This window comes from Serinus canaria, chromosome 3, assembly GCF_022539315.1.
Source record: "Serinus canaria isolate serCan28SL12 chromosome 3, serCan2020, whole genome shotgun sequence".
In the NCBI taxonomy this organism is placed as follows: Eukaryota; Metazoa; Chordata; class Aves; order Passeriformes; family Fringillidae; genus Serinus; species Serinus canaria.
The window spans coordinates 2,310,116-2,338,090 of record NC_066316.1 but is presented as its reverse complement, the minus strand read 5'-3'; the positions used below and the strand labels follow the sequence as shown (position 1 = coordinate 2,338,090).

Sequence of the window (27,975 nt, the reverse complement as noted above, 5' to 3'; positions counted from 1 at the left end):
GTCACCCTCAGTACAGGCCATAGAGGGGCAAGGTAAGCAGCTCTCTTGCTGCTGCCCTGAACTCTGGGGTCCATCCTGGACACCAGTGAAGCAAGCAGACAGTGGAAATTCCTGTGCAACCTTGCTGTCTTTCCTTTGCTTTTCACCACTTGTAATTTGAAAGAAAACCCCCTAAAGAGTGGCATTCTCTCCTTAGAACCGAACATGTTTCCCTCCACGCTGATGATGCCCCCGGGGTTAGGAGCCCTGTCCAACACGAGCCAGCTGTACTCCAGCTGCTCGCAGCCGGCGCCGGGGCCGGGCAAGCAGGACGTGCTGTCCTCTCCGTTCTGGACGCTCGGCTCCCACCCGCACAGCAGCTTCTCCACGGAGCCCCAGGGCAGCGCCTCCCTCCCGCCCTTCCACGACGGCGCCCTGGCCTGGCCCGACGAGAAGGATTCGAGCTTCTTCCGGACCTTCGGCAGCACGAACGGGCTGGGAGCCGTGGTGCTGCCGGGCCCCGAGCTGCAGAACCTCCCCGGCGGCGGCGCCTCCGGCGTGCTGGGCATGGGTATGGACACGGACGACATGAGCTGCGGCAGCATCAGCCTGGAGAAGTTCAGCGCCGTGCTGGGCGCGGGCAGCCAGCGGCAGCAGCTGCAGCTGCCCCCGGCCGGGCCGGGCGGCGGCGCCGCCGCTTTCCCCGCAGCGCAGCCCGGCCTGGCCGAGCCCTCCTACGGCTTCATGGACACGGAGGTGCTGAGCGAGCCCAGACTGAGCAGCGGCCAGCAGGGCGGCCTGGCGGACGGCCAGTTCTACGACACCGACGGTGTCCACACCGAGGAGCTCTACCAGTCCTTCCCCTTCGATAACATTTTACAGAGCTATCACCCGTGAGCCGGCGCTGCCTGCCTGGAGAGGAGGAATTTACCCTTCTGGAGTCCCTGCTTTCTCTTTCAGAATGTTGCTGTGCAAGTTTCAGGATATAACTTAAAGGTTATTTATTGCAGCCCACAGTGGTGCCCGTAAAGAGGGAGGTGGGAGTAGGGTTTGGGGTTTCTGTACCTTAAAGTATCTTGTAGATGTAATTTTGCGCTGTTGGAAGTGGGAACTGTTAACACTTAAAGCTTCCTTACCTTTGGGGACTGTAAAAGCTGGCATCTTCAGAAGGGTTAAAATTTCAAGTACTTCACAGGGTTGAAGTTGTTTTGAAATAGCCATTTTTGCTATAGACGGAAATAGAAATCAAATTTAAATTTTGATAGGACAGAAATTAGGGAAAAAAACCCTGCACGTGAGCACTCTACTTCAGTCTTGTCTAATGAATGGCACCTGAGTTCTGCTCAACTTACTTGAAAGGTTTGGGTTTTTAACCCCCTTTCTATAAATATTCTTCTCCTAAAATGAGAACATGTATTGATTTTCCACACTGTCACCACACTCTGTTTGCTTTGAAGGCAAATTTACTCGTAAATTTTTTTTAATGACTATGTCATTGTTAGATATATTTAAAAAGACCGGAAGGTTTGAGTTTTTAAATAGTCCAGCTCTGTTGTAAAGGAAATCACTGCACAAGACCAGGAACAGAAAGTGAGGACTTGTCTGCACCATTTTACAAGCCATGCCCCTGTAGCTTTAGGAATGAAGCTGATACTGCTCTGCAGCTTGTGTGTGTGTGAGTGTGTGTGTGTGTGTGTGTAGCTGCCATGTGAGTGAGATTTGGAAAGGCAGGAATCTCTGGAGCCAAAGTTACTTACGTTTTCCTCAGGTATCCTGGCAGTTTCCTGCTATGCAAGTGACTGCTTCAAAGAAGGCTCAGATCCTGCCTCCCCAGCACCACCCCCTCCCAGGAGGGCAAAGCCAGAGGCTGCCTTGGTGCAGCCTCACCTCTATTAACAACTTTTAAGCCATTTCAGTCTGTACTAATTAAAACCACTCCTCTGTCCTCTGTATCAGGAACCAGAACTTCTTCCCACCCACTTGATTCCCAGTCTTCGCTCTTAGCCTGAGCAGGAGCTGTTCCTGACACCTCCAGCTGGAGGTACCTGGCTGGGTAAGACACTCTGGCCTTGGCAACTTTATTATACTGTTATTTTTTTAAGAAGCAACACAGAGAAATATCTGAGTATTTCTTAAGGGACACAGCTGCTCTTTAGGGCAGGTAAGGTCCCCGTTGTCACCTTCTGGTGACGTAGAATTGCACTATGAGCACAACAACAAAAAGAAAGCAACAACGTGTCCTCAGCCCACCCCCGAAATCAAACAAGCCACTTGAGGTGTAGAGTTGTAGACAAGGAAAGGTGCTCCAGAGCCCCTCTGTGGCTTTCAGGGAAGCAGGGATGCCTTCCCTGCAGGAATCCATTGCATTGGGAGCACTCTGGTGCTGCTGCTGCTGGAATTCCATCAATCAGGTGAACTTTGGAAACTGCTTCCCCTGACTCCAGGTGCACAACAAACTGAAGACTGTTTTAAAGCAGTTTTTCCTCACTTCTGCACCTCTCCTCCACACTCCTAAGCAATAGAAAGACCAAAGAAATACACAGAAAGTTTGAATTGTGTTGTTTATTCAGTTCTTTTTTTTTTGAAGTTCTCAGTTTTAAGTATATTAAATGTAAACATTTTGCTCACTTCATAGAAAGCTCTTTGTAGTACAATTTGTTTTTACTGTATAATTAAATATTTTCAAAGTTCTGTTTTCCTTTGTAAACGAGTTGGTTTGGTAATTAAAAAAAACTGGTTATACCAAGTGCTCAGCTTCTGCAGCCTCCTCAGCTTCCTGACATCCCTCACCACGGGAAGGCAGGGAAAAGGGACAAGGTAGGTGCTTGGTTGCTTATCCTGGGGTTTTTTGGGGTATTTTCTGCTCCCTGTTGCTGGTGGCCACTATAAAACCTCAGGCATGTGAGGGCTGATCTGCCTGAGCAGGTTTTTTAGGCAGAGGGGACAAGGGCACAGATTCTTTTGGCTGAGCTGTGCTGCCAGTTCAGCTCCCTCCAGGCCCAGCTGAGCTGATGCAAAACCAAAATGCAGGGGGGAGGCATTAGAGGTGTCCAGCTGGGGAAATACAAGATGGAATCTGGCTCTCACCAAACACCCAGGTTGAGCACTCACAGAAATACTCCTAAAAATCAGCTGAGGGCCCAAGTACAACATGAATGTAATTGCTGCAATATTCAGTATGTGATGGTTGGAGAACTGGAGTGGAAACAAAGTTCAGACCCCCAGCTTACATTATTACATTTCTCAGTTTCATTTCTGCCCATGATTGCTGCCCAGGAGCTGCCTCAGGAGCTCAGGGGTGTTTGCAAATCAGCTTCCACCCTCCCCATTTGGATACTTCAGATTTACCATAAAAATAAACAGCCTGGGAGTTTGGGGAAGAGCTCTCTGCCTTGCCCAGAGCAGAGCTCAGACCCAGCACCCTGAGGGTCATCCTTATGGCCTTGTTCATCCTGGATTCTGCCTGGGATCCCCACGTGCAGCAGCTGCACAGGGAAGAGCCTTGTGTGTCCTTGGCAGCCCTTTCCCTCTCCCCTTCTGGCTCCATTTCCCTTTGGAGCAGCTCTTCCCATGCCTGCTGTGTCCAGAGAGCACAGTCTTGTTTACATTTTTTCTTTCCCTTGTAGATTATGGAATTTATAAATTGTATTTTAGCTCACTGTGAGTTTTAAGAAATCACACAGATATGGAATTCCCTTTTGTTTTCTGAATTTGGTTTCTTTAGTTTTCCATCATTAATGACATTTCCTTCCTGGCTGCAGATTATTATCTGAGAACTACTCATGGAATGTGTTGCTCATAAGAGCTTTAATATGAAAACCAAAAATAGTATTTCTGTCTGAATCAAATGTTTGTGTTAGAAAAACAGGAGCTTCTGAATTACTTATGTTACAGACACAAGTTCTGACAGCCCAGCAAAGGCAGAGCCTTAAAGAAGCTCCTTAAAAATGTGTTTATTAACACTTTTAGAGCCTCCAGCTCAAGCTCTCATGGAGCTGTTCTAGCATCACTGAATTCAAGGGAAGACATCCCAGTCACCCTCCCTGTCCCCAGACAGTGGCTTGGCTTGGCAGATGTTACCCTCTTGACCCCAAAATGTTAACAAAGAGCTCTGAAATTCCAAACCTTAATTTCTTGTTGATAGTTTATCTCTGTTCTGTACCTCAGGGAAGCACCTCCCTAATGGATTAACCTGATACTGGTATAAAAAATGACTTCCTAAAGACGTTGGTGGTGCTTAGTAGGAAACATTTAAAATAAGCAAAGAAAACCTCAGAGCTTCCCTATTCCAGTTCCCAGGCTGTGCTCAATCTTCCAGGCATCCATCCAAGGTGAGGTACAAGAAAAAATGTATTATGCTGCTAAATCACAGCTTTGTATCTCTCTCTCTTGATACCAGCATCCTGTGGTACCTCCTGTTTCTGCCTGCACGTTGACATTCTTGGTGTTCCTGTCTTCCTTTAGATTCCCATCACCCACCACTGCCAGGAGTTCCCAGTCTTTTTGTATATTGTGACTCACTGGGGAATTCCTACTCCTCAAAAGGGCTGAGGAGGCCTCAACTCTTGTTTCTAGGAAGCATCCCCAATGTTTTTAAATGAGAAAAACTTGGTTTTCAAGTGCAAAGTTTTCCTCTGAAAACTTCTTTTTTTTTTTTTTTCCTTTAAAAAGCACTCTGAGAGACAAATCTGCTTATCTCTATGGCCACTGTAGAGATAAAAAGAGCAGTGTCTCAGGGAAACTTGCTGCAGGCACTGTCCTGCTGGCTGCAGTCTCCCTGGCTTTTGGGATTTCCTGCATGAACTGTTCAGAAAAAGTTGGGAGTGGGTTTCAGGTAACTCAGAGTTACCTGCATCCACACAAGGAAAGCTGTAGTATCCAAGAGAAAAAAAGTTTAAAATAAAACCTGGCTTGATGGAGGGTTATAGACACTGGCTCCCCAAAATCCTTTTAGGTACAGAAGAAATAAAAGTAAGGCTAGAGACTGAACCATCACTACCTGGTCCTGAGTGTGTAAAGTGGTGCCCAAGGTATCCTTTGGCAGACAAACATGATCCCAGTGTTCCAGGGACACCCTTGGCACCCAGGCTGTAACAGATCCTGCACAGTGTCTGGTCACCAGCTGCTGCCAGGAGCTGCTGCTTCCTCATCCCAGCTCCAGAAGTTAATCACCCAGGGTTGGAGGCCAGTCAACATCAACAGACTAGAAAAGCAGAGGGGGGAAAAAGGCAGCAGAGTTGGTATTTTACAGCTACCAAGAGAATCAAACTCCTTCTGCCACTACCTGGCAGCACCACTCTCTGTTGGGCTGCATTTACAACGGGGAGTAGCAGTAGGAAATGCATCCTGTGGTAAGGAATGTTGATCCACTTAGAGCAATTCCATGGAAAGCATCTCACCAGGGCAACTCCCTTAGTAACTTCCAGGAAAGACAAACAGCAACCAACTTACCTCCACATCCAGCTCCAGAATGTCAGCAGTTCTGTTCAGAAGGGACCCAATGTTGGGCTTTGTTCTCCCGAAGTCTCCGTGCACAAACTCTTTAATGTAGCTGGAGAACTCTGGCTAAGGAGAGGTGGACTCCACACCAAAGAATCAAAAGGGGGGGAAAAGTGCTTTTTCTACTCCTAAGTAATTTCTTAGTTAATATCCTCTTGAGCCCATACCTTTCTTTAGGAGAGCACCCAATTCCTGGCTTCTGACTCTGGTGCCAATCCATAGTCAGTCCTTTATTTTGTTTCATTCCAAACTGAGTACTGACTTTAGGACAAGGCTGTAACTTGTAAGTAGCTGTGATCTCCAGTCTGCACTGAAGTGCATGAAATATTGTGGAAAAGGTTATTTTTGGAGGCAAAAAGTTTTCAGTTAAATTAGAAAAAGCTGAAGTGTATTTTAACCCGCACAATTTTATATCTGTCACATACTTAATGAAAACTTAATAATGCACAGTTGTGACCTAAAAGCAAATACTGTGCAGTGACATCACTGCAGGAGAGCAAGGGTTTCAAAACACCACAGCCACCCGAGCAGGGAACTTCCCCTTATGTTGGGGAAGGTGAAACAGGAAAGCCTTATAAATATGATTGCCTGGCAAAAGATTTTGAGAATATGGAACTATAAGTGAGATTGAAATGAAAGCAAGCTTTGAGATCCCTCAGTTACTGAACAGCTGGAAAACAATGGTGTGGCTGGCTGAAGGTAATCCCCTTTGGATGGAACAACACCCTCTGCTTGCAGACAGCTCCAAGGGTCAGAGCAGACCCTGCTGGCTTGGCAGAAGGGCCCAAAGAAGAGTTTTTAAGGTTTAAAATGTGACACGGTATGGTAACGTAATGATTCTTATAGGCTGTATGTAAATGCTGTAGGATTTGTATCTTGTACTAGATTGGTTGGTGAGAATTAGAATATTTAACACAAAAGAAGATTTATTGTATTGGAATGGGAACCTCGCTGTCTTAGCCTCTGTTTTACTCTCTCACCCTCTTTCCCACTCTCTTTCCTTCTCTTGGGCCAGTTCTGAGCTGGCAGCAGGGCCCTTTGCAATAACCCCCAAGTTCCACGGCCTGGCTCCAGAGCTCTCTGGTCTCCATCCATCCTGCCCTAGCCCAGACCCTGTTCCCAGCCATCCCTGCCTGGCCAGCCCAGGATACGTTCCCGCCTGCGAGCGGAGGCGCAGCCGGAAGTGGTGCTGGTCGATGTACTCGCACCTCATGCTGTGGATGAGCCGGCAGCGCACGGCCAGCGGCCGCCGGTGCAGCACCCGCAGAGGGGTCTTCTGCTCCAGCCGCAGCTCCTGGTGCAAGGAGGGACCAAAAAGATCAGGGAGGAAAGGTGCTGAGGCTGTGTGGATCGTAGGAACTGCGTGTGGTGTTAGCCGGTCCCATCTCTTTTATCTTGTGCTCTGGCAGTTGGGTAATCTCAAGGCAAGACCAGTTTTTTCCAAGTTTATCAAACAGCCCTCTCAGAGGCCAGAGGAGGCCTCACATGAACACAAACTAATGGAATCACAAATACAGAGGAATAACCTTGAAATCTCCATAGCCCTTTGCTGGAATGACTCCAGGATTTCGCAGCTCACTCAGAGCCTCAGGGCAATCAGAAAAAAAAAAAATGAATCCCACCCACAAAATGCTTTGTCTAAACTACAGCCAACCCCCTGGAAATAAAAGTGAGGGGGGAAAACCTTAAATGAGATTAGATCTCAGAACAGTCTTTCCAAAAGTTCATTCCCAGCTCCCTTTCCCCAAGGAGAGGCAGCAGTGTGAAAGGCAACTTCTCAGGAGCAAGGGAAGCTAAAGGATGAACTTCCCACCAGTTGTCTGCCTGAGCTGTAATGGCTTTGAGAATGAGCTCATGGGCAAGTCCTATAGGAAATGGTGCAACACACCAAAAACTGAACCCACTTCTCCATCAGGCCAACATCTGGAGAAAGTTCTCCTTCCTGCACATGCTGAGCCTTCCTCAGGCCTCTTTGCACTCTGACATGGACATTTCCACCTCCAAAGTGCTGCAGCTGTGGGAGAATGCCTTTAGAGCAGAACAAAAGAGATTTTCTACTCCTTTCACTTCCACAGGACACTATCTAAGGTAACAAAGGGGTGGAGATTTCCTCCTCTCCCAGGATTTGGTCTCCTGGAAGGTGAACATTACACAAGGATTTGTGATCTCTGCTGACAGCCAACCCCCCTGTCCTGCTGGAGTGACTGGTGAAGGAAGGAAGGGTGGTATGCAAGTCCCTATAGCAAGAGAAACCCTGATTATAGAAAACAAAACCAGAACAAAAACCAAGCACAGAGCAAGGGACAGGCTCATGGGTGGCCTGTATTTAACCCTTCCCTAGGGCACCAGCACAGGTACTATTGAAATGAGCAACAAGAGCTCCTGCTACCTTGATATCATCGAGAAAGGCGATGTCCTCTCTCTGTATTGCTCTGTCTGTCCATATCAAGGCACTGTAGGTCTTTGTCTTCTCCTCCTCACCTTCCTTCATACGACCAATTGCCTCTCTAAACAAAAGAAATTAATTACTCACTTAACAGAAGCATAATTACACAAGGCTGTGAGCAAGAACACTTCCCAGCTCCCCGAGAGCCGCTTTGAAATCCCTGGCTGGCGACAATAAACACTGACCTGGTGACAAGCTGCAAATCTCGAACCTGTATTTTGTCTGAAGAGTCATTAATTGCCTGTGATATTTAAAGAAAGTAATCAGTTAGCAGAGCTGCTGGGTGGGAGAGGCAGCACGTGCTCCACACGTGATTTACCTGCTGCAGCCTCTTCATCTCCTCGGCGGTGAAATGGATCCTGCGGGGATTCACCAGCTCCATCGCAAAGGGCCTTCCTGGCAACGGGCACACAAATCAAACACAAGAACATCTTGTTCTAAATTAATGCTGCATTTACACTGCAAGGCTGCAAGGTGTGAAGACTGGCTGCTGCTACACAAACAGGGAGAGGACTGGCAGGCTGAGGGATGGAGCATCAGATGCAAGGGAAGAAACGAGGGACTTTTTTTTGGCTACTAAACCCCAGTATCAGCAATAAGTGCAAATTATGACTTCCCAGAAGACATCTTGTACAAGTCCGTGCTAATTAAAAAATAAAATAAGAAAAAAAGCTAATTAGCTTATTTTCTGTCACCTACAGCAATGCCCAGGTGCACGGCAGTGTTAAATCCCACTCCCTCAGCTCAACATCTGTTGCCAGAGCTGTAACTCTGTGCTCAGGGCCAGGACAATCCCCAGCACAAGCCATGCCAAGAATCACACTACAGATCAGACAGCTACTGAAACACAGAACTGTTCATTTTTACGTTTTCTTTCCCTCCTCCCTTGGCTACAGCAGCTCCAGTGCGTTGGAAAGCAGCTGACCTTTAGAAAGGACTCAAGTTCAAAAAGAAAACAATTCCCTCACTCAGTCACAGCGAGGGAATTAGAAGGATCCAGCAGAAAACAAGAGAGGAATCAGTCTGACATAACTGCCTTGAGAGCAGGGAGTGAATAAAATAAATTACTTTTAACAAACTATGCCTTCCCATGCAGCCAAGGCTGCTGAAAAAGGGCTCCTGTTTCCAGCTGGTTTGGTGAAGCTGTTGGACTCTGGGAAAAAATATCTAAATTTCACTAAAATGCTTCTGATATAAAATTCCAAAGCATGCCTGGTCACACACTTGGCATTCAGCAGGAGCTCCACACACCCATTTCATCTCTGTGTTTCACCAGGGGTTTCCCAAGCCTTACCATTGCCTAGTGTCCTTACATCCACATCTTCTCTTCCAGAGGAACTGAAATTAAAGCCTGTAAGAGATTTGAACAGGGCAGGTGAGCTTTTATTTTACATTTGTAATTCTCTCTACAGCTTTTAAAAGGTGAAATATTTTCTTTCTGAACTTGTTTGCAAAATCTACTTCAAATCTACTTTATAAACTGGAGCCTGCACTTCACAAACTGTGGGAATTCCTATTTATTCCCAAGTTTCTTGAAGAGCTCTCCCAATTCCTTGGCCTGGATGAGACTGCTACAGCCAGAATAATTTATCCACTGGGAGGAGAAGAGGAGGAAGTAGCAGGGTTTTTTTCAAACTACTATTTAATGCAGTTTTTCCTCGTGCTTTCTATGTCTCTAATTCCACATCTGTTAGATGACAAATGATGGGCAGTGATTATTTCATCTGGACAACCCCTGGATGAGCATTTAGCTTTATGCACTGAGGAAAATAAATTAATTGAGGTCAGAAACATGAGGGGGTCAAAAGCCAGGCAGAGCCCATGAAATGCCTGTGGCAAAAACTTTCCTGGTACAAGTCACTCTATGAATTACAACTGTTAAGAAGTTGGGTTAAGCAAAACCACTACCACATGAAACCAACATATCTGCTTTATCAGATCCACTGAGGAGCTACTTGAGCAGGATAAAAAGATCTAATTACTCCCAGATCACAGCTAAATAAAGCTTACAAGCTTTAACTTGGAAGGAAACAAGAGGGATAAAGAAACACAATTTTTTTTTCCATTATACTCCCATATTAAGTGGATAGCTACCAAGAAAAAAATCTTCTAGTAGTGATGAAAAACATGTATGGTAGGAGATCTCCTGAAGACTTACTGTCTGCCTTGAATTCTGCCATCAGATGCTCTGAAATTAATTCTTCCACTGAAGATTCCAGCTTCCTCTCCCCATCAATAATCCAGGGAGTCTGAGGTAAATTCCTGGAATATTTGTTGTATCTTCCTGTAAAAGACAACCATGGCACTTCTAACCACTGCACTGCCATGAGTGAAAGCTGCACTCTTGCCCAGCACATTTCACTTCCATGGGAGCTTTGTGCAAATAAACTGAGAGCTCCAGCTTGTTTTATGGCAGGAGATTACACCAGCACCGTGGGTCACAGGTGGCTGTGTCCAGGGAAGGGGCAGGAGCCAGGATGGACACTGAGCCTGTGGCTGCAGTCCTGCCCCCAGGTACCACCCTCCTGTGAGAAATAACCCAGGCTCCAAGGCAGTTCTGCCATTGCCTGAAGGCTTAAGAAAAGAAAGCCAAACTAAAATGCTTTGGTTCACTACAAGGAACACCATGCAAGGAGTGAAAAGTCCCCACAATAAATTAGGAGGAATGGCAGGAGTCTTGAGAAGGTGCCATGCAAAGAGACTGGCATCTCTGGATGGTCCCAGGGATGTTTTGGTGGCACCTCCATGGCAGGCTATAACAAAAGAACAAGCCTGACATGGATGATCAATATCAGCTTTTTTATGGACAGCTTTGATAAGAACTGAAAATATTCCCAAAGCAAGGAAATCATTCATAAAGGCCAAGAACAACGCCCTGCTTAAACTGTTTTCAACCTGAAACCCTGCAAATAGAGAAGCAAAGGAACTCAGAGTAGCTCTTGCATTGCTCTGGGCCTCTGACATCTCAGGGGTTTGTTTGAGATAGGAAAATATGATAGGAAACCCCAATGTTTCCTTTTTGCAGTTCGAGCAGCAGAAAAAGCCACACAAACAAATGGGGAAACTGAGTAACACAGTTTCACTGGGGCAAATAATGAAAGTAGGATGACTCATCATCCAGATACAGCAGCTCACACTGCTAAATTCTCTTTCCATAAAAGAGAAAAAGGAGAATTAGGTTAGAATTAGGTTTGCTTTTTTTTTTTTTTTCCTCTCAGCTCCCCATTCTAATAATTTTAACTTTTGATCTGAACAAGAGTAGGTTTAAAAAAACAGAAGGTGTTTCTTGGTTTGACAACCCCATAATCCTTAAAGAAGGTTGGGGTGTAAACACTAAAGGTTAGGTCAAGAGGACAATGTTGTGCTTACAAATTAAGATCCCATCTCATTTATTAAAAGCAAAATATCTGCACTGTACTCAATCAATTCTATTCTGGATTTAGTTCTTCAAAAATTAAACACCTGCCTGGATTGTGGTTTTTTTGTTGGAGCAAAATATAAACTACAAATGACAAGCCCAGTATTAAATGACAGGCAGAAAGTAAACCCTCTGTTTTGTTCTTCACACTGTTGAATTCTAAAAAAACCTACCCAATAAAGCAACATAAAATAAAGCAGTGTGTTTGGAAAAGCCTAAAGGGAACTGGATACCTTGGATTCACAAAAGTGTACATCTAGCTGTCTAATCAGGAATCAAAAATAAGGAGTGGTTACGTGTAGAACATCACCTGCCCTGCCATTCCCTTTCATACTTTTTCATTTTCCATTCTTTATATTCAGGATTTGTATCATCACAGTATGTTGGATTTAAATCAAAGGTTGGGTTCTTTTTAGCAAAAATCAGTTTGCATGTATTTAAATAAGCTGTTCATATAAAGGACTGGAGAATGGCAGGTACTCTGGCAGGCAGAGGATAAAAAAGTTCAATCATCTCAACTCAGGGATGTTGCCCTACCTGAGTTGTTGCTGCACTACCTGTCTCACCCAAGCTTTATAAATCCCATTAAGATTTGCAGTTTTGGATGGGATAATAAGCAGAGAAATCCAGATGGTGAAAACCCCTGAATCCAAATCCAAACCCAAGGAAGTGAACAGCTCTGCTGGGAGCTTGCTGGTGTGGAGGTGCCTTTCTCAAACTGTTATTCTTAGGGGATCTGTAATTTCTAACTTTTGACAAAATAAGATCTTCAGCAAGGCCAAATATCATTTCTGCCCCTTTTCAAAGCACTCTTGGACAGAGCTGGGTTTGTTCCTTTGCTCCTTACACTTCATGACAGGAATTAACAAACAGCAAGTATCCTCTGGGTCTCAGGGCAGTGTTACAAAGTTCTCCTCAAGACAACACAGCAGCAAAGAAATGGATCACTTTACCAGCCACAAAAACTGCACCATTATTGCACTGAATGTCCAGAGCATCACAGAGGTTCTTTGGTGAACTTGGGGGACATGGAAAATACCTGTATTTAAAGTAAAAACAGAGTAAAGGATTATCACTGCCAGAACATGATGGAGCACCACCAGAGCAGTAAAAAGTGCCTATTTCTGGCTTCCCACTGTGTGTGACTTTTTACCATATTAACAGCACTTGGTGTTTTCTTAAAACTCAAATCAACCTTTTAATTAAAAGATCAGGAGTGATCTTCTATTGCCAGAAAGAAAACATGTTTTAAGCAGTAAACCGACAGAATTTAAACAATCAAAAGTTCTTTTAAAGCCACCCTGCCACTACATACCCACTGGATATTTTCTCCCCTCCCTAATTCTATATAAAAGCACAATACTAAGAAATAGTTTCAGTATTTACTTACTTGAGAAAATCCTCTTCTTTTATCCTCTCCAGGGCTTTTATAACTGCCATTCTGGTGAAAACAGACTGCACAGTGAAATAAAAAAAATGAGTCAAGAACTAAGAAAAGCAAGGAAAGGCTATGCCCCAGGAAGACAAAAAAGCACTGAAACTTACACTGTGCAGTTCTGTCACTGCTCACTTGGGAGCCCAGGTCCAAATTTCCAAAACAGTTTAAAACCAGAATCCTAAATCCATGAACAGAAACCTAAGCCTGCTTCTTTTGCAGGAGTTCAATAAACCCAAGCCCAGCTTTGATGTGACAGCAGGCAGGTAACTCTGCTGAAGACAAGCCTGTTGAGTAGGAATCTGTGTCTGAAGTTCAAAAATGGGTTGATTTTCAGAACTGGGGGCTCTGAGCAGTGGGGCTGAGCAGTCCCTCCTGCAGCTCCCCACTCCAAAGCTGCAGCAAAGCAGTAATGCCAGTGGAGCAGGAGCAGACTGCCAAGCTCTGTGCACACCCAGCTGCTGCTGGGGTAACTCCAGCAGGAATTTACATTCCTGGGACAGGGGAACAAGTGTTGTAACAGCTGAGGTGAAATCCTGCTCAGGAAGGCTGAGCACAGGAGAAGGTCTCTAAATGAACCTTCTAACCAAGCATGGTCAGGTCTCGAAATCCACCTGGGATGGAGCCAGCTCCACTCTGAGCTTCCTCAAGGTGAAATGTTTTTTCTTGTGACCTTCTCATTCCAACCTATTCCAGCTGTGCCTCCTCCCTCCACCACGCTCTGTGAGACCAGCCTGGCTCCCTGCTCTCAGCAATCTCTTTTGGCACCAGAGGAGATTCAATGGATCCTCCCCAAAGCCTTCACCAAGAACCTGGAAGAAGCCCAGGCTCCCCAGCCTCCCCTCCCAGGCATGTGCTCCAGCCCTGGGACTGCCCTGAGGGCTCTCTGCTGAATTTCCAAGTTAATGGTGACTTTTTGCAAACTGGATTGGGGATTTAGGAAAACAAACAAACAAACAAAAATCCCCATGGCCACTGTTTGGGACAATTCAATTTGGCTCTGAAGAGTTCCTGGGTGTCTTCAGGAAAGCTGCTCTTTCTCCTTCCAAGCATAAATCAGAGATAACAGCATTTCCCTTCCTCATAGAGCAGATGAGCAGAAAAGCCCTGAAAGCAGCAGCAGGTTTAAATAACTATCTACACAGACAGCACAGACATTTTCCCTCAGAAGCCAGTTTTTACACCACTTCTCTGATTAACACAGCCCTTGAAGCCCAGCTTCTTTGTGAGGACAAACCTCTGACAGCTCTTCAGAGCTGGTATTTTTCTTTAGATTCCCCTACATTTTGTTGCCTGTGTGGATTTAACAGCCAGGCCCTGCTGCTTTAGCTCCTTATGTGGGATTTCCCCCCTTTTAAAGGGCAGCAATGCAGCAAGCAGTGAGTTATAACAATACAACTCTCTAAAAAAAGAGTGCTGCTTATTGGTCAGGTGGAGTAGAGCCAGCAGAATTCCTGGGCCAGACTCTGCCTCTGCCAAACGTTGGCAGACTCTTCACCAGAAAGAATCAAAGGCCTTGCAATGGCCTCTGACAGGAGTTACTTTTCTCCCTCTGATCACACCAACTTGTATCAGCTTCCCTCTGACTGGTTTTTTATCCTCGTGTGTCCCCTTTTCCATCAGTGGCTGTGAGCATGCTCAGGGTCTGCAGCAAGTGGCAAGGTCCCTTTTCTTTCCCCACTCCTCCAGAGGCAGGCAGGATAAAACCATCCTGCATGTATCCTGGCTTTCATTGAGATCAGAGCACATGAAAACTGCAGTGTGATCATCTCCCTTCTGGCTGCTGAGTCTCATCTTCACAACGTGACTTATCTGAACTGCTTCACCCACAGAGAGCTTGAGGATCATCTTTTATGCCACTTTTACTGCATGACAATCAAATTCCTAGATCTTAAGGGAGGTATTTACAGAGAACCTTCCTAAAATGATGGCCTTTGGACAGCCTGGAAAGTGAATGACCTAAACAAAAGCTTTTGGTTTTCCTAAGCTGAGAATTGTGAAGTGAATAAAGGAGACAACTTTATTTTCAGACAATTGAAAACCAGAGAGCTTTTTGATGAAGGAAAAGCAGACACTGAGCACTGACTGAATACCCAGGTAAGTTGTGGGCTACTGCTGTGAAATTCTGAATGCCAGAGCAGAAATACAATGATGAGATCTTACCTGTTTGTTCTTCGCTGGTTTGAAACAGTCTGGGCAGGCTGTGGCTCTAAACACAGAAATGAAAATTAGCTGCTCCTCATACAGAGAAAGAAACAGACTCACAAGCACAGCATGTAAATGGTTTTTGTACACATGCATCCAGTGTCTCACTTCCACAGCTTAGCTCAGAGCAGATTTTCAAATTCCCTTTATCCTAAACCATGAATGGTGCAGGATGTGCATTGCTTGATCCAGGGAAATCATGGAAAAAGCTCTGCTCTTCTGCTCTGACCAACACTGTGTCTCAGATTTGAGATGGGATGGAAAAGCACACAAGTGTAGCTTTCAGTCCTTTCCAATCCTTCTCAATAAAGGTCATGATTAATATTAAGTTCTAGGCAAGATCCACTGGCACCTTGGAATCTGTACTTGTCGCTCTCAGACAACACCCACCAGACACCTGAGATTCAAACTGCTCCTTCTGGAGAGGAAAATTCAATTTCCCACTGAAAAAGCAACCCCAGGTGCTCACCACGAGCTGTGCTTTGCCTGTGTGAAAGGAAACTATTGGCTGTTTCACGAAAGTGAAAGCCCAGTCAGTGAAACAAACACTTTTTCTGAGCAGTGTAGAGGAAGCTGCTGTTCCTATTAGTGCATTTCTGTGTATGCAGGCAGAGGTGATTTCTGGATTTCTGTGTATGCAGGCAGAGATACTTCTGGCCTCCAACCCAAGTTATCATGTCTTGCTGGTGCTTTTCAACACCTCTGTAACTCCCTCAGCCTCTAAGGAAGCAGGTTTTGCTGTTTCTATACAGTCTGTGACCCAAAGCAATGCAAACTCCCTCTTCCAAAATTTCACTATCACCTTACCCTTAAATAAGAACTGACAAGTGCCAGTTCAACCTTCCATGTCACACCATGGCTCCTTTAGCACACCCACCTCCAGAGAACTGGGTAAGAGCAGGTGAGAAACTGCAGGTGCCATGCTTGGGAATCCAGTCCAAAAGCACACCTGGAGTTCTCCAGGTCGAGACAAAGTCCTACTTTGTTCCCACAGAAACCATGACTGTCACTGCTACTGTGGTAATTCCCAAATTCACCATATTTACATGAAAACCAAAGCACTGCCTCAGAATGTGCCCAGAGCCAGCCACTCACACAGGCAGAATGCCTTGGCACCTCAGGAACTACTGTGTAATTAAATTAGGTGATGTGCTGCTCCTTCAGAAAGTGTCTCAAGCCTTAATTGCTCTTTAAGTGTGCTACAAAGAGGAGGCAAATAAAGGGATATTGTCAGGTCATGTGGAATAAACCTGAGTAATTGCAAAGTGGAATGGAACTCCTTTACAGCTTTCACCTCTACAGCTGCTCTGCTTGGAGCACTAACACTGGCACCATAACATGTTCAAGGGCAAAATTCCTGAAAGGCCAGAAAAAAAGGATGGAAGGATGAGCAGAAAATACCAGTGAAGAGGTTTCAGAGGAAGGAAGTAAAAATAAATAAATTAGAACAAAAGGGTGCAGGATGCAGAAACACTTCAGTTCTTTACAGGATTGCAGCAACCATTATTTAGAACAGTGGTTTGGCCCCACAATTTTCTCCCCCTTTTGCCCAGTCTTGAAGAAGCTGGAAAGGAAAGATGTTCAGCAAACACTGGTAATAATTGTTCCTAATACTGTTTCCTTCCCAAACTTCCAATCCCTCATCCCCACCTCAAGAGAAACAAAAGATGCAGCTGTGGAAAACCAAGAAGGTGGTGGATTGAGCATTCAAAGATCACAAATTGCCAAATAGAAATCAGGAAACAAATGAAGGCTGCAAGAGAAATCTGCAGTCTCAAGAAATGAATTCACATTTCAACAGAGCTGTCTCTGCTGAGCCTCCTTCCATGCTAAGATTTCACTTGCAGTAGGTGCAAATTCACTGAGTGAAACTTTAGGTTTTCCAGGAAGCATCAACAAACAGGAAGAGTGACCCTAATTTTCCAGAATATACTACAGCTAGATTTTGAGAAATCAGATTAAATGGCAGCTAAATTCACAGAAATGTTTTGCTTCTTTGTGGACAGCAGGTGCCCTACTGGGCCAAGACAGGGGCTGAGTGCAGTGGCCAGGGAATTTCTGTGTTTTCATCAACCAGCTACACTGGATTACCTCACTTCAAAGCCTTTCTTCCTGTCCATGTGTCCTACAGGGGCAGGAAAAATTAGGTATGACCTAAAAAGATCCCCCAACCTGCAATTACATTGTTCAAATTTTAAAAAAATATACAGGGAATGACTTTGGGGAGGGCTGAAATTGAAGAACTTATTTGAATGCTCTCCTTCCAGTTCAAATCAGATTTCCAGATGATTTATTTTATTAACAGAATTAACTAGAGATGATTTAACTTCAAGCTCTGCAACTTCATGTGGCTATGAGGAAATCTAGATGCAGGCCACATTCTAGTTTATATAAACACTGCATATTGTCCTCTGTAACAAATCCAAACCAACCATGTTGCACAACATTTAGATAAAGATCTTTTGTTACATGTAGAAAAACTTACAGGAAATGGCACTCCTCATCTGTTTCTGGGTGAGCAAAGACCACGCTAACTTCAAACAAACTCTAAATTAAAAAAAAAAAAAAAAGAACAAGGAGGAGGTAAGAATTTTTTAAACAACAGGGAGGATATTCTCAAGCACCCATACTGCAGTTGTAGGAAAACAGCAGAGACAAAAGAGAGCATAACCCATTCACTGATGTTAAAAGACATCAGAAAGTGTGCCAGAGCAGCACTTGCCTTTCTGAAGTCACCAAGGATGACGTGAGAGCACTTCAGAGCCACGAGTGACCTGCCCTGGTCCCATCCTGTGCAGGGCTGAGCAGGGGCAGCCAAGGCTCAAAGCCTATTACAAACCCCAGAGCCCTCCCAGGAGGGCAATAAAGATAAAAACCCTGCAGTAGTCACCACTGTGAGATTTTGTCAGGGGTTCCTTTGCAGTGCCTGCATGGCCTTGGGGCACAGAAAGGCAAAAGTCCTGGTGGATTGACAGCTAGCCCAGGAACTCCAGTGCAATCTCAGCTCTTCCCCCAATTCCCTCTCTGGCCTTGGGCAAACAACACTCATTACTTCTGTTACTCAGACAGCAGAACACCTCGGGAGGGCTATTGAAAAGACTGGCTAATATTCAAGGGCTTGTAGATAAAGGGCACCAGAAAAACAACTTTTGTGGTACAGGGATGGCTGGAGTGGCTCCTGGAGTGGAGGGGAGCTTTTGCTAACTCGGTGTGTAAGAAGTTTGGTTCTTCCTGGATCACCTTCAGAGTAACTGAGTGGGTTTTTTCTGCACTAGGACAAAAGGGATGCTTCCAATTAGCACTCCTGGAAAAACACAGCCTGTAATTATTATGGAAGATGACAAATTAACAGGAAGACAGTGAATCTAGTCCTAGGGTCAGTGCTATGGCTGGTGACAAGTAAAGCCTAGAGCCAGCCACAGCTGCAGAAAATTTACATTCAAGACAATTCAAGGTGCTGCTGAATTTGCCATGTTCAGTCAGTGCCTTTCAGGAGGATTTAAAGGATATTAAATCAGAATCTGCAAGTTGAAAACAGTTTGAAAAAAACATTTCTGCTGCCTACTTTGGATATTGCAGGTCCCAACAAGCCCATTTCTAGTGTTCATTGGAGTGAACAAGGACCAGTCTTTGCTCTTTCAGTACATTTCAGACATTTATTTTATCCACAGAACCTGAACAAGTGCTGGCAGTGACAGCAGAGCAGGGAAGGAATGTGGGAGCATTCCTCAGCCTCTGCAAAACAGGGATCCTGGAACAGGAGACAACTGGAAAAGTCTCATTAACAAAAGGAGGATGGCACACAAGAGATTTAGCACAAGCCTGTGGTGGTTTCAGAAGATGCAATGATCTCTGTGTACAAAAATGAACCCTGGGACCCTCAGGACTCCCACTTGGAGAGCTCTGGTTGAAAGACCTTCCCCCCTGCTCTTCCCTACAGTGAATTTAGGAGACACTCATCTTGTTTCTCTCTTAACAAGGAAAAAAGGATACATTTTTATTTCCCCACCATGTGCATAAGTGTATAAATATACACACACAAACCCGTATGAAAAAAGAGTGAAGAAACAGAGACAAAAGTGTTCTGTTATTTATACAAGACCTTTCCATCAGCAGGAACACCCAACTCTTCTGACAGCTGGGGATGAATAATCCACTTGTAAGCTTCCTTCAGCTGAACAATGTCATCCTTTGCCAAGGGAAGGCCCAGATTTCTGAATCACAAAGAAATAATAACTTGCACAGGGGTCTGTCAAAAATAGACACATGACATACAATATTTCAAGAGGAACTTAAGTAGCTACTGCCAAGTAAAATGGATTTTTTTTCCTGTGCACTGAGGAAACTGATGCCAGAGCTTGCTGGGAGATCAAAAGTTGTAAGAGTCTTTCCAGAGGCTGCCCAGAGGAAAGCTGAGGAAGGGAGAGATGCATTTCAAACCCCTTGCTTGGGAACTTAGAGAGCAAAGAGATAAAAAACCCCAAGTGAGGTCAAACCAGGTAAAAAAGAAAAAACAAAACACACAAACCCCAGCTGCCACCTTATTCTTTGTAAGCATCAGGTCCATGGGACTATAAATCACCATTAATGTAGAGAAATGGTGTCTGTATGAAGAGCTCTTGTCAGACAGACAGACAGCAAAAGCAATGGCTCACCTCATCTGCTGCTTCACCCCCAGCCAAGCAGCACGCTGCAGGTCACCAGCCATGCCCAGGGAAAAGAGAGGAAAAAAATAAAAGCAAGTGAAATTAAGGCTCAGAACTCCCAACAATCTGAGAGACTCTTTGCAAAGGGAGAAGTGTTTTTAAAATCCCTGACCAGAAAAAAGTATCAGGAATTTAGCTTTTGCTTCAGGAGTGGAAAGATGGAATTGCTGTGAGTTTTTATTTCTAAGACATCCCTTTGTTCTTCACATCAAACCCTATCTGGGTTAAAAAAAAAAGAGGCATCACTGAACACTTTGAAACTTGCTATTAATACTGTAACTACAAAAAGACCCTGAGTCATCAGTTATCTTCCATGTAGAAATAAAAAAAAAGTGTCTAAATGAATGGGATATGAAAGTTGATTGACATAAATTAATAAAACGCCAAATTCAGCTATCATCCATTATAAAAAAATGGAATTAAAAATATATTTGGTCTTACTTGGTAATCACAGAATTGCACCCAACACAGTTTAGGTGAATTGGCTAAATATGGAAAAGGGGAGGAACAGAAGGAATAATTCTAGAAATCAGAGGGAACTTTCAGTACAAATGCTTGATTTCACTAAGAATTAGTAAAAAGAGAAAAACTCCCCTCAGAACTTCCTACAATGAAGAACAACAACAGTTTCAGTTCTCCTCTACTAACAACAAAATACACTAGGACTGGCAGGAAAGCACTGAACTAACTCAGCCTGTGTCACCCTCCTCACTGGAGACAAACTCCAAAAATCAAATTGTTGGATTTGAATCCACCACAATGAAAGAGTTTTTAGTCTGTAGGCAGCAGGCTTTTAAACCCCTTCCCCACCTTTTATTTTTCATGTACTTAAAGAATAACCTTCCCCAAACTCTGCTGAAAGAATCACTGTGCATTGTCAAGGAAATAATTCTGAGGAAGAGTTTTGAAAACAGCTCTCAAACTTCAGGATCACATGGATATCAGAAGGAACCACATCACAGATCCCTTTTCCATGGTGATAAGGAACTCAATCAACAAAATAAGTTTATTATCCTTCACTTGGTACACCTAAAGGAACGAGGGAATAACCCTAAAAACAGTGCTGGGAATTAAGAGGGAAGAGGGATGGTGGAGAGAGGACACGAACTTTGTTAGATCCATGATACACAAACCCTCACACTGCTGAACAAAACAAATGGAGTTGTAGTGATGAAATGCTGTTTGCTCAAATCCACTGTGATTCATTATCCTGCATTTGAAGACAGGATGAGTAAGGCTGCTTCACTTGAAGCCTACTGTAATCCTGTTTGCATAATAACCCAGATAAAATCATAAGTAAAAATAGCTTCAATTGAAATTCCTTGAACGTAGCTCTGAACTACAGGATGTGACAGCCACAGAACTGGGCCTAGGAAGCTGCATTTGACAAATGCCAATTTACAAAGAAACCTCTCCTTGATTTACAGCACTTGCAGGTTTGGGATGTTTGGGACTCAGGGGGAGGCTCATCACATTCCTCCTTCCTGTTTTCTTGGGATAAAACTACAAAATAGACAAAACTTCGTGCTAAAATGAGACCACAGGTCAAATTTCATCTCCTCTTTCTCTTGACTTCCAAGTTGAAAGAGAATTAAAGAAATTACTTTTCCCCTTCAATTAAGGGGAAACAATAGATGAGGTTACTGCAAGCACAGAAGCCAAAAGATCCCAAATTCCAAATCACATTCAACCACCAAGCCAGCCAAACCCCTGCACTCTCTCCCAGCTGATCATGGAGCAGAGGATCAGATCCCTCTACTTCCTAATTACTTCATGTTTGTGGAGTGGTTTGAAAATGAAAAATGCTCATTACAGAGCTGAAGCCTGCAGGGCAATGCTCAGCAGCAAACACATCCCTGGCACACAGCAGCCCAGGCACTGTATTGATTAGGAGTGCAGGATGTGATTCTGGGGCTGTCTGAGGGAGCACAGAGGCAACAGTTGAAATTCCAGGTGCAATCCCAGCCCCAGCATTGCTTCAGTGCATTAGCAAAGAGCTTGGAGATGGGGAATTCCAGGGTGAGGCACAGGCAGCCCTGCAGGGAGCAATGAGGACAGATGTTATTTGCATCAATGTCCTTGCAGCAAGCACCAGGATGATGGATCAGGGCTGAGAGCACAGGCACAGCCAGCAGCCACCCTTCTGAAGGGCACCACTCACCTCACATCCTAATAGAGCTGTCTGACAGAAGCCTGGGACTCCTGTATTTATGATTTATTTCAATCAAATCTCCTGCTTGTGGAAGGAGGCAATTGCTTCCTTGCATCACAGATACAAATACTATGCAAATGCAGATTTTATGTCCTGCTCTTCTCCAGCTCCCCTCGTACATTTTAGACTTGGCAGGATGACAAGTGTCATAATTAAATGGGATGAAGGTAACACTGAGAGGCAGTTCCTGATTTTTTTTTTTTTTTTGGTTAAAAAAGATGATGGAGAAAATCACACCAGAGGGCAGTGGGAGAGAGGCTGCCTTTGGGTGTTCTTTGATGACAGGATTCCACATGTTCTTGTACACAGCAGGTCAAAGAATTAAAAGCAGAATTTAACAAGTTGCCTCTTTTCAGCACATAGCATGTCGAGATATTCTGATATCTGATTTTAGTATTTTCAGACATTTTTACATACTGTGTTGCTGCTTTTTGTGGCTGTAAAACAGGTTCTCACCTAGTTTTTTTAAAGTGATAAACTTAAAAAGGAGGTCAATAAAGCTCCATGATTTTTAAAGTTCTTCCTCCCTCATCACCCCTTTTCTTCCTCCACCATCACCCCTTTTCACCCCTGCAGCTGGAGCAAGCAGCTGCTTTAGCATTTGACCAGACCGGAGGGATGGAGTAGAAGGGACAGCAGGCAGTGAGGACATCCCTGAGCTGAACTGCAATGCAACACCACCCTCTACCGAGGCCTCCTGCAAACATCAGGTGCTGCATCACCTCAGCTCACACCGGGCTTAAAGCTGGACTCAAACTCACTAAAGCCTGACCTAAGTTTGGGGTTTGCCAGAGCATCACAGGCATCCCAATACTCACCTAGCCTCAGAGTGCTTTTGACAGACCTCATCTTTTGGAGGCATCAAAACCCAAAGTGGGAATCAGGGCAGTTCAGCCAGCCAGAAAGGACAAAGCAAACACCAACCATGCCCAATTTAGGATGGCAAGTAGAGAATCTTATGTTGCAGAGGATTTAGGAGTGGAATACTTGTTAGCTGTGACAGTGGCACTTGCCCAGGATGCCACAGCTAACAGCACAAATCAGCACCACACGTGCAGCAGATTATTTACCAAACTGTGAGGGAGCAGAAGAGACCTCACCACAGCTCTACACAGAAACACAACACCTTGGAATCTGCTCTTCTTTCTGCCTTGTTCACTGCAGCTTCCACCACACCTCAGCCACTGCAGGCATCTCCTACTGCCTTTTAAAACACCATTTTTGCATCACTTTTAGAACAGTACTTTTGCATCACTTTATATCAGAAAGCAGAGAAAGATTCAAAATACCTCACAACTGAGTGTATTTTCCCATCATTTAAAATGCTGAACACTTCAAGAGCTCCTCCTCAAATTCCTTCATTTGCATTTTGCACTACCAGTTATCCTTATCCCTGGAAAGGAACCAGCTGGGCAGCTCTGGCTCTGAGAAGATCCACAAAGCAGGGCTGGCATCTGCACCCAAGGGAACAACTCACTGAGGCTTTCACAAACTCCTTTAGGTGTTCAGATGGAAAGTTACTCCTGGGCTAACTGAAAACTGAAGTGACTCAGGCCCTTTGTTAATTACAATAATGCTCACCCAGAAGGAAGAGGAGAGCAGCCTTCATTGCCAGCATGGGATTTTGGGTTTTTTTAAAACAATAACAATTAAAAATCAAACCACCTCCAGCTCATACACTCCACATATGTATTTAGTTATTATTTAAGTTACTTACCTCCCTGACAGACAGCTGTGGGGGTAGTGACACAGAAAATACAAAACTGGTGAACTGGTAATCAGCAGAATTAACTTTCTGGCACACCTGTAAGAGAAGGAGCTCAATATGAAACCACAGCAACGGGACTGAGCTGATCATTTTTGTTCTAGAACAATCACTGTGAATTCATGTTATCACACACTCAGAGAGATGCCCAACATACAAACCAGGGGTAATTACTAACAACTTTATTGAAATACCAGCTTTTCTGTCCTGTTAAATAAAGTTACTAATCACCAGTATCCTTGGTGCTATGAAACAACCAAACTCACTCTTTGAAGGCCAGGACCAATTGTATATTGAAATTTTAGGTGAAATCAGCATCTCAGAGAAGGAAATTTCTGTATCAAAGAAGTAGGTTTTGTGGTGCCTTAGCCAGTGCTGTCAGATTTTTCACTGCTACTGAAGAGAGTAGCTCTGAAACAAATCTCAGCAGTGGATTCTGTAAAAAGATACATATTCTGCCCATGGAAACAAAAAAGAAACAATTATGTTCTGCAGCAACAGAAACTATGTATTACGCTTTCTGTCTAGTCCAATTTTTTGATAGATTCCTGCTATTAAATCAAATCATTTTCAATCAAAACTCTGTTAAATATCTCAGATGTCAGTGTGAGTTCTCTAGATGATATTTCAGCTAGAAATATCTAGCTGATATTGCTTACATGAGCAGTACAGTTGCTCAGAGCTGGCATTTGCAAGGCTCTGTGCCCACATTCTCTCCTAACTCACATTTTCTCTATTATCCACAACCTGCTGCATCACCAAAACATTTTCTTGCCCTGTGGTACTTCATATAGACAGGTTCATGCTGTTATCAGAAACATGTGGTTCAGAGAGCAGCACTTGATGACTCCTCATTTTCCTGTCACACAAAAAGTGAAGAGTTCCTCAGAGCTCCACTGAGGTTTTCCCTGAGAGTAGCTGAACCTCAGGTCATCTCCTAAATCCATGTAAGCACAGAGCTGTTAGTCCTTTGCTTAGGAAAGTGTGCTCCCTGCAGTCATTCCATTGCACCTGCACTGCTATTTTAAAATAAAAGTGCCATTGTGACAAAGCCTGGGCAAAATTTGGTGCCACCACAGATGCAACTTCCCAGCTGGGTGTGCAAGCACTGCCCAGGAGCAGGGTGGAGCAGGATTCTGCCATCTACATTTCAAATCTCCAAAACAGGCAAATGTTTTGGTTTGTTGTCTGGTCTCTTTCTTTCAAAAAAAAAATTCTTTTGAAGAAACAACAAAAAAACTGCTCAGTGCTTTCAGTCACCAGCTCTATCCTGTGGGCCCCAGCAAACACAAACTCCAAACAAGTACCCTCAAAAGGTGAAAAAATGTACCTTTTTAACAAAGTCAGGCTCACAGAACTCCTGGAGAATTCCCAAACACACGTTGCAAACCCTCCCAGCAGAGCTCTGCAGGGCAGTATTCCCAGCTGAGGGGAGCTGTGGGATGGCCCCGTTGTGGTTCAGCTCAGCAGCACCTTCCTCCTTGTGCTCAAGCCTGAGTCTCTTACAAGGGGGGTCAGCCACATCCAAGCACACTGTGTCTTCCTTTTCCTGGCTGTTCTTCAGAAATTCCTGCAGATCCTTCATCAGATCCTGACACAAACAGAGGAAACACACCCTGGCTGTTTGCTCCTCTTTAACAAACACCATTCCACCGGGCACTACTGCTCCAGGTGAGGCTCAGGGTATGTCATTAACAACAGGGAATTTATGCCCAAAGACTTCTTTCAGACCCAATTCAACAGCTCCAAGCTGCATTTCTCTCAGAATAGAAATTTCCAGAGAAAATATTGCTGAATAGACTTGTTTATCATCCAAGAATGAAAATGTTTTCCAGACCTGGCTTGCAGAAACATTTTTATTTTTGCCCCAACCCTATTCCATAAAAAGAGACATTTAGTACTTTCCTGTCATTTAGATTATGTTAGAATTTAATTCCTTCAACTCAAGAGAAAGAGAGTTGGCCACTACAATAAAAAGAAAAGAGAGCAGACACAGGTAGGGGTGAAATTAAACACACAGAGGAAGAGCTCTGTATCAGGAGAGAAGCCTTCAAAAATGAACAGTTACCTGCACATCTCTGATTCCTGGAAGGATGAGAGACAAGACATAGTTCAGGCAGAAGGATTCATTAAAGGTTTCAGTAGGAAGACAGCAGTTACTGTGTTGTTGCAACTCAGAGGAAAAGCAGAGATAGGGTAGAAAAGGTAGAGATGCAAAAGGATGAAAACCCAGCACAATGAACGAACACTCCTCAAATAATTGATAAAAAATGGAAAAAAGCTGGGGAAGAAAGATGCTAAAAATGAATTGTGGAAAGTCTAAACTTGAGCAAAGGTAAAACAATCAAGACAGACACCAGCAGACAAAAGCATAAAGACAGGGGGTTAGAGCAAGCTAAGAAGGATTTCTCTGATTTATCCTCAGCCTTTGCCCTGCAATTCTTCAGTTGCATCCCCCACCAAATCTGCAATTTCACATAAATTTCCTTCCCATTAAAGGCCCAGGCAGAGTTTGACATGACTCCTTTTCCTTTCAGCAAAGGACAAACCTGGAGTGGGTGTCTGTAGAGCAGCTGTGACCCCACAGAGCAGAACCTCAGAACACATCGTGGGCACGTGCCGGCATCGAGTAAGAGCTGAACAACTGCTCTGTCCTTCCCTGCCAGTGGAGACATGCTGGGCAAGCCTAAAATTCAGCACAGAGAGGTAAAAAGAAAAGCTTAGAACAAACAAAGTACTCAGCTGAGACTTGACTGCACCATGCTTGGAGTAACTGGAATTTTTGTTGGCCTCTGGAGAAAACCTGGGATGGTCGTTGGTTTTAAATCACAGGCACAAGAGAAGTGGAAGATCAACCCAAAAAAGATCACTGGCTGCAAGGAAAAGCTTCTGTATTTCTTAGGTTTTTCCTAGAAAACCTGAACTCGAGTTCTGACAAGGAAATGCTGAGCTTTTGCCCAGTTTTATCTTGGATAAAGCACATGACATGCTAATCTTTACTGAATGAAGGAGGGTGGAACTAAGACGTATTAAGGGAAATTTAAAATGGGAATTCCTCCTCAAATTGCAGCGGCTAAAGAATCAGTGTGTCAAAATCACAGGGAGAGATATATAAGATTTATAAAACAAAGATTTATTTCCCTTCTCATGTTTTTGTGACAAATCTCGTGCTGCTTTTTTTCTTTTTTAAATATCATGGCTAATTTGGTTTCCTGTCATTCTCTCTGCCCAGAACTTTAGGAAAGACTGATATATATGCATATATATAAATTTTATATATATATATATATTTGGCCAAAATGTTGTGAACCCAGCATTTTTTGGAAGAAGAGAGAATCCCAGTGAGGTGCTCACCCTTACTGGACATCAAGGAAATTTCAGGAGGCGCATAAGGATGACCACAATTGTTCAGACCAAAGGTTTAACGAGTCCACTGTGGGAATAAATTTAGCAAGGAATTCCACAGCACTAATGAACCACCTGATTTTGCTTTGGGCTTAGCTCCTGTAAGCAACACTTGATACTCTCCTAGTTCTTGTGTCCCAAGGGATGGGATTTATCCATGCTCTCCATGCCAGCCACTGTTACACCTGCAAGACCCCATCCTGCTCAGGAGTCCCCTGCACAGCAATCCTCCAGCCACGGAGAGCCTCCGCAGCACGGAAAAGTGATTAATTCAATGAATTTCTTTAGTCCTGGCTTCGGATGCTTCAGGGTAAGCTGTAAAAACCAAGGGCTGCCTGGGAAACTTCAAAGCTGCTTTTAAAGGGAAAGAACAAGCACACACAAACACGCTTTTAGGTAATTGCGACCTCAATTCACCTCCACGCGAGGTGAATTATACATACTTATGCTGTCAGTGCGTGACACACGAGGGTAAATGTGACAATACTCCTGACACTTGGGGGCAGCGTGAGGGGAGGAATCGCGGCCCCACTCCGGCCCAGCGCCTCAGGGCGGAGCTCAGAGCCCCTCATCTGTGAGGGGACGGGGGAACAGGAGCCCATTCCGGCTCCGTTCCAGCTTCATTCCCGCTCCATTCCTATTCCTATTCCTGCTCCTATTCCCGCTCCTACTCCCGCTCCCATTCCCATTCCCATTCCCATTCCCATTCCCATTCCCATTCCCATGCCCGTCCCGCTCACCCCTCGCTCGGAGGCCTCCGAAGCCGGCACAGACCCGCTCAGCAGAGCGGCAGAGCGCATCGCTCGGCCGGCGCGCCGGGGCGCCGCGCCTGCAGGGCGCCTGGTGGAATAGCTCGGTGCTCCCGCGTGGCGCCTGCCGGCGGGCGGGGCCGAGCGAGGCCGAGC

General features: G+C 44.6%; 2 protein-coding genes across 4 annotated transcripts in view; one reads left to right on the top strand and one right to left on the bottom strand.

Annotated features, from left to right (window-relative positions):
* Positions 1-2,674, top strand: part of REL (REL proto-oncogene, NF-kB subunit) — a 28,481-nt gene extending 25,807 nt beyond the window's left edge. For both annotated transcript variants that reach the window (XM_050971949.1, XM_050971950.1), the window contains one exon: positions 197-2,674. In XM_050971949.1, the coding sequence (XP_050827906.1) occupies positions 197-876 (680 nt within the window). In that variant the 3' untranslated portion in view covers positions 877-2,674. The remainder of the gene's footprint in view (positions 1-196) is intronic.
* On the bottom strand, positions 2,523-27,933 carry PUS10 (pseudouridine synthase 10). Of its 2 annotated transcripts, none has more exons than XM_030235680.2 (18): positions 27,811-27,933; positions 26,215-26,351; positions 24,996-25,256; positions 23,618-23,704; positions 19,638-19,672; positions 19,085-19,196; positions 17,468-17,529; positions 14,941-14,986; positions 12,733-12,797; positions 12,296-12,381; positions 10,083-10,208; positions 9,219-9,275; positions 8,244-8,320; positions 8,110-8,165; positions 7,868-7,985; positions 6,630-6,772; positions 5,431-5,530; positions 2,523-5,182 (listed from the first exon to the last, which is right to left on the bottom strand). In XM_030235680.2, exons 2-18 carry the CDS (start codon positions 26,338-26,340, stop codon positions 5,144-5,146), a joined length of 1,596 nt encoding a protein of 531 aa, XP_030091540.2. In that variant the 5' UTR covers positions 26,341-26,351; positions 27,811-27,933; the 3' UTR covers positions 2,523-5,143. The 2 variants fall into 2 exon arrangements, with proteins under 2 accessions (XP_030091540.2, XP_009092053.4); XM_009093805.4 differs by lacking the exon at positions 27,811-27,933 and adding an exon at positions 27,020-27,040.
* Between the last annotated feature and the right edge of the window lie 42 nt (positions 27,934-27,975).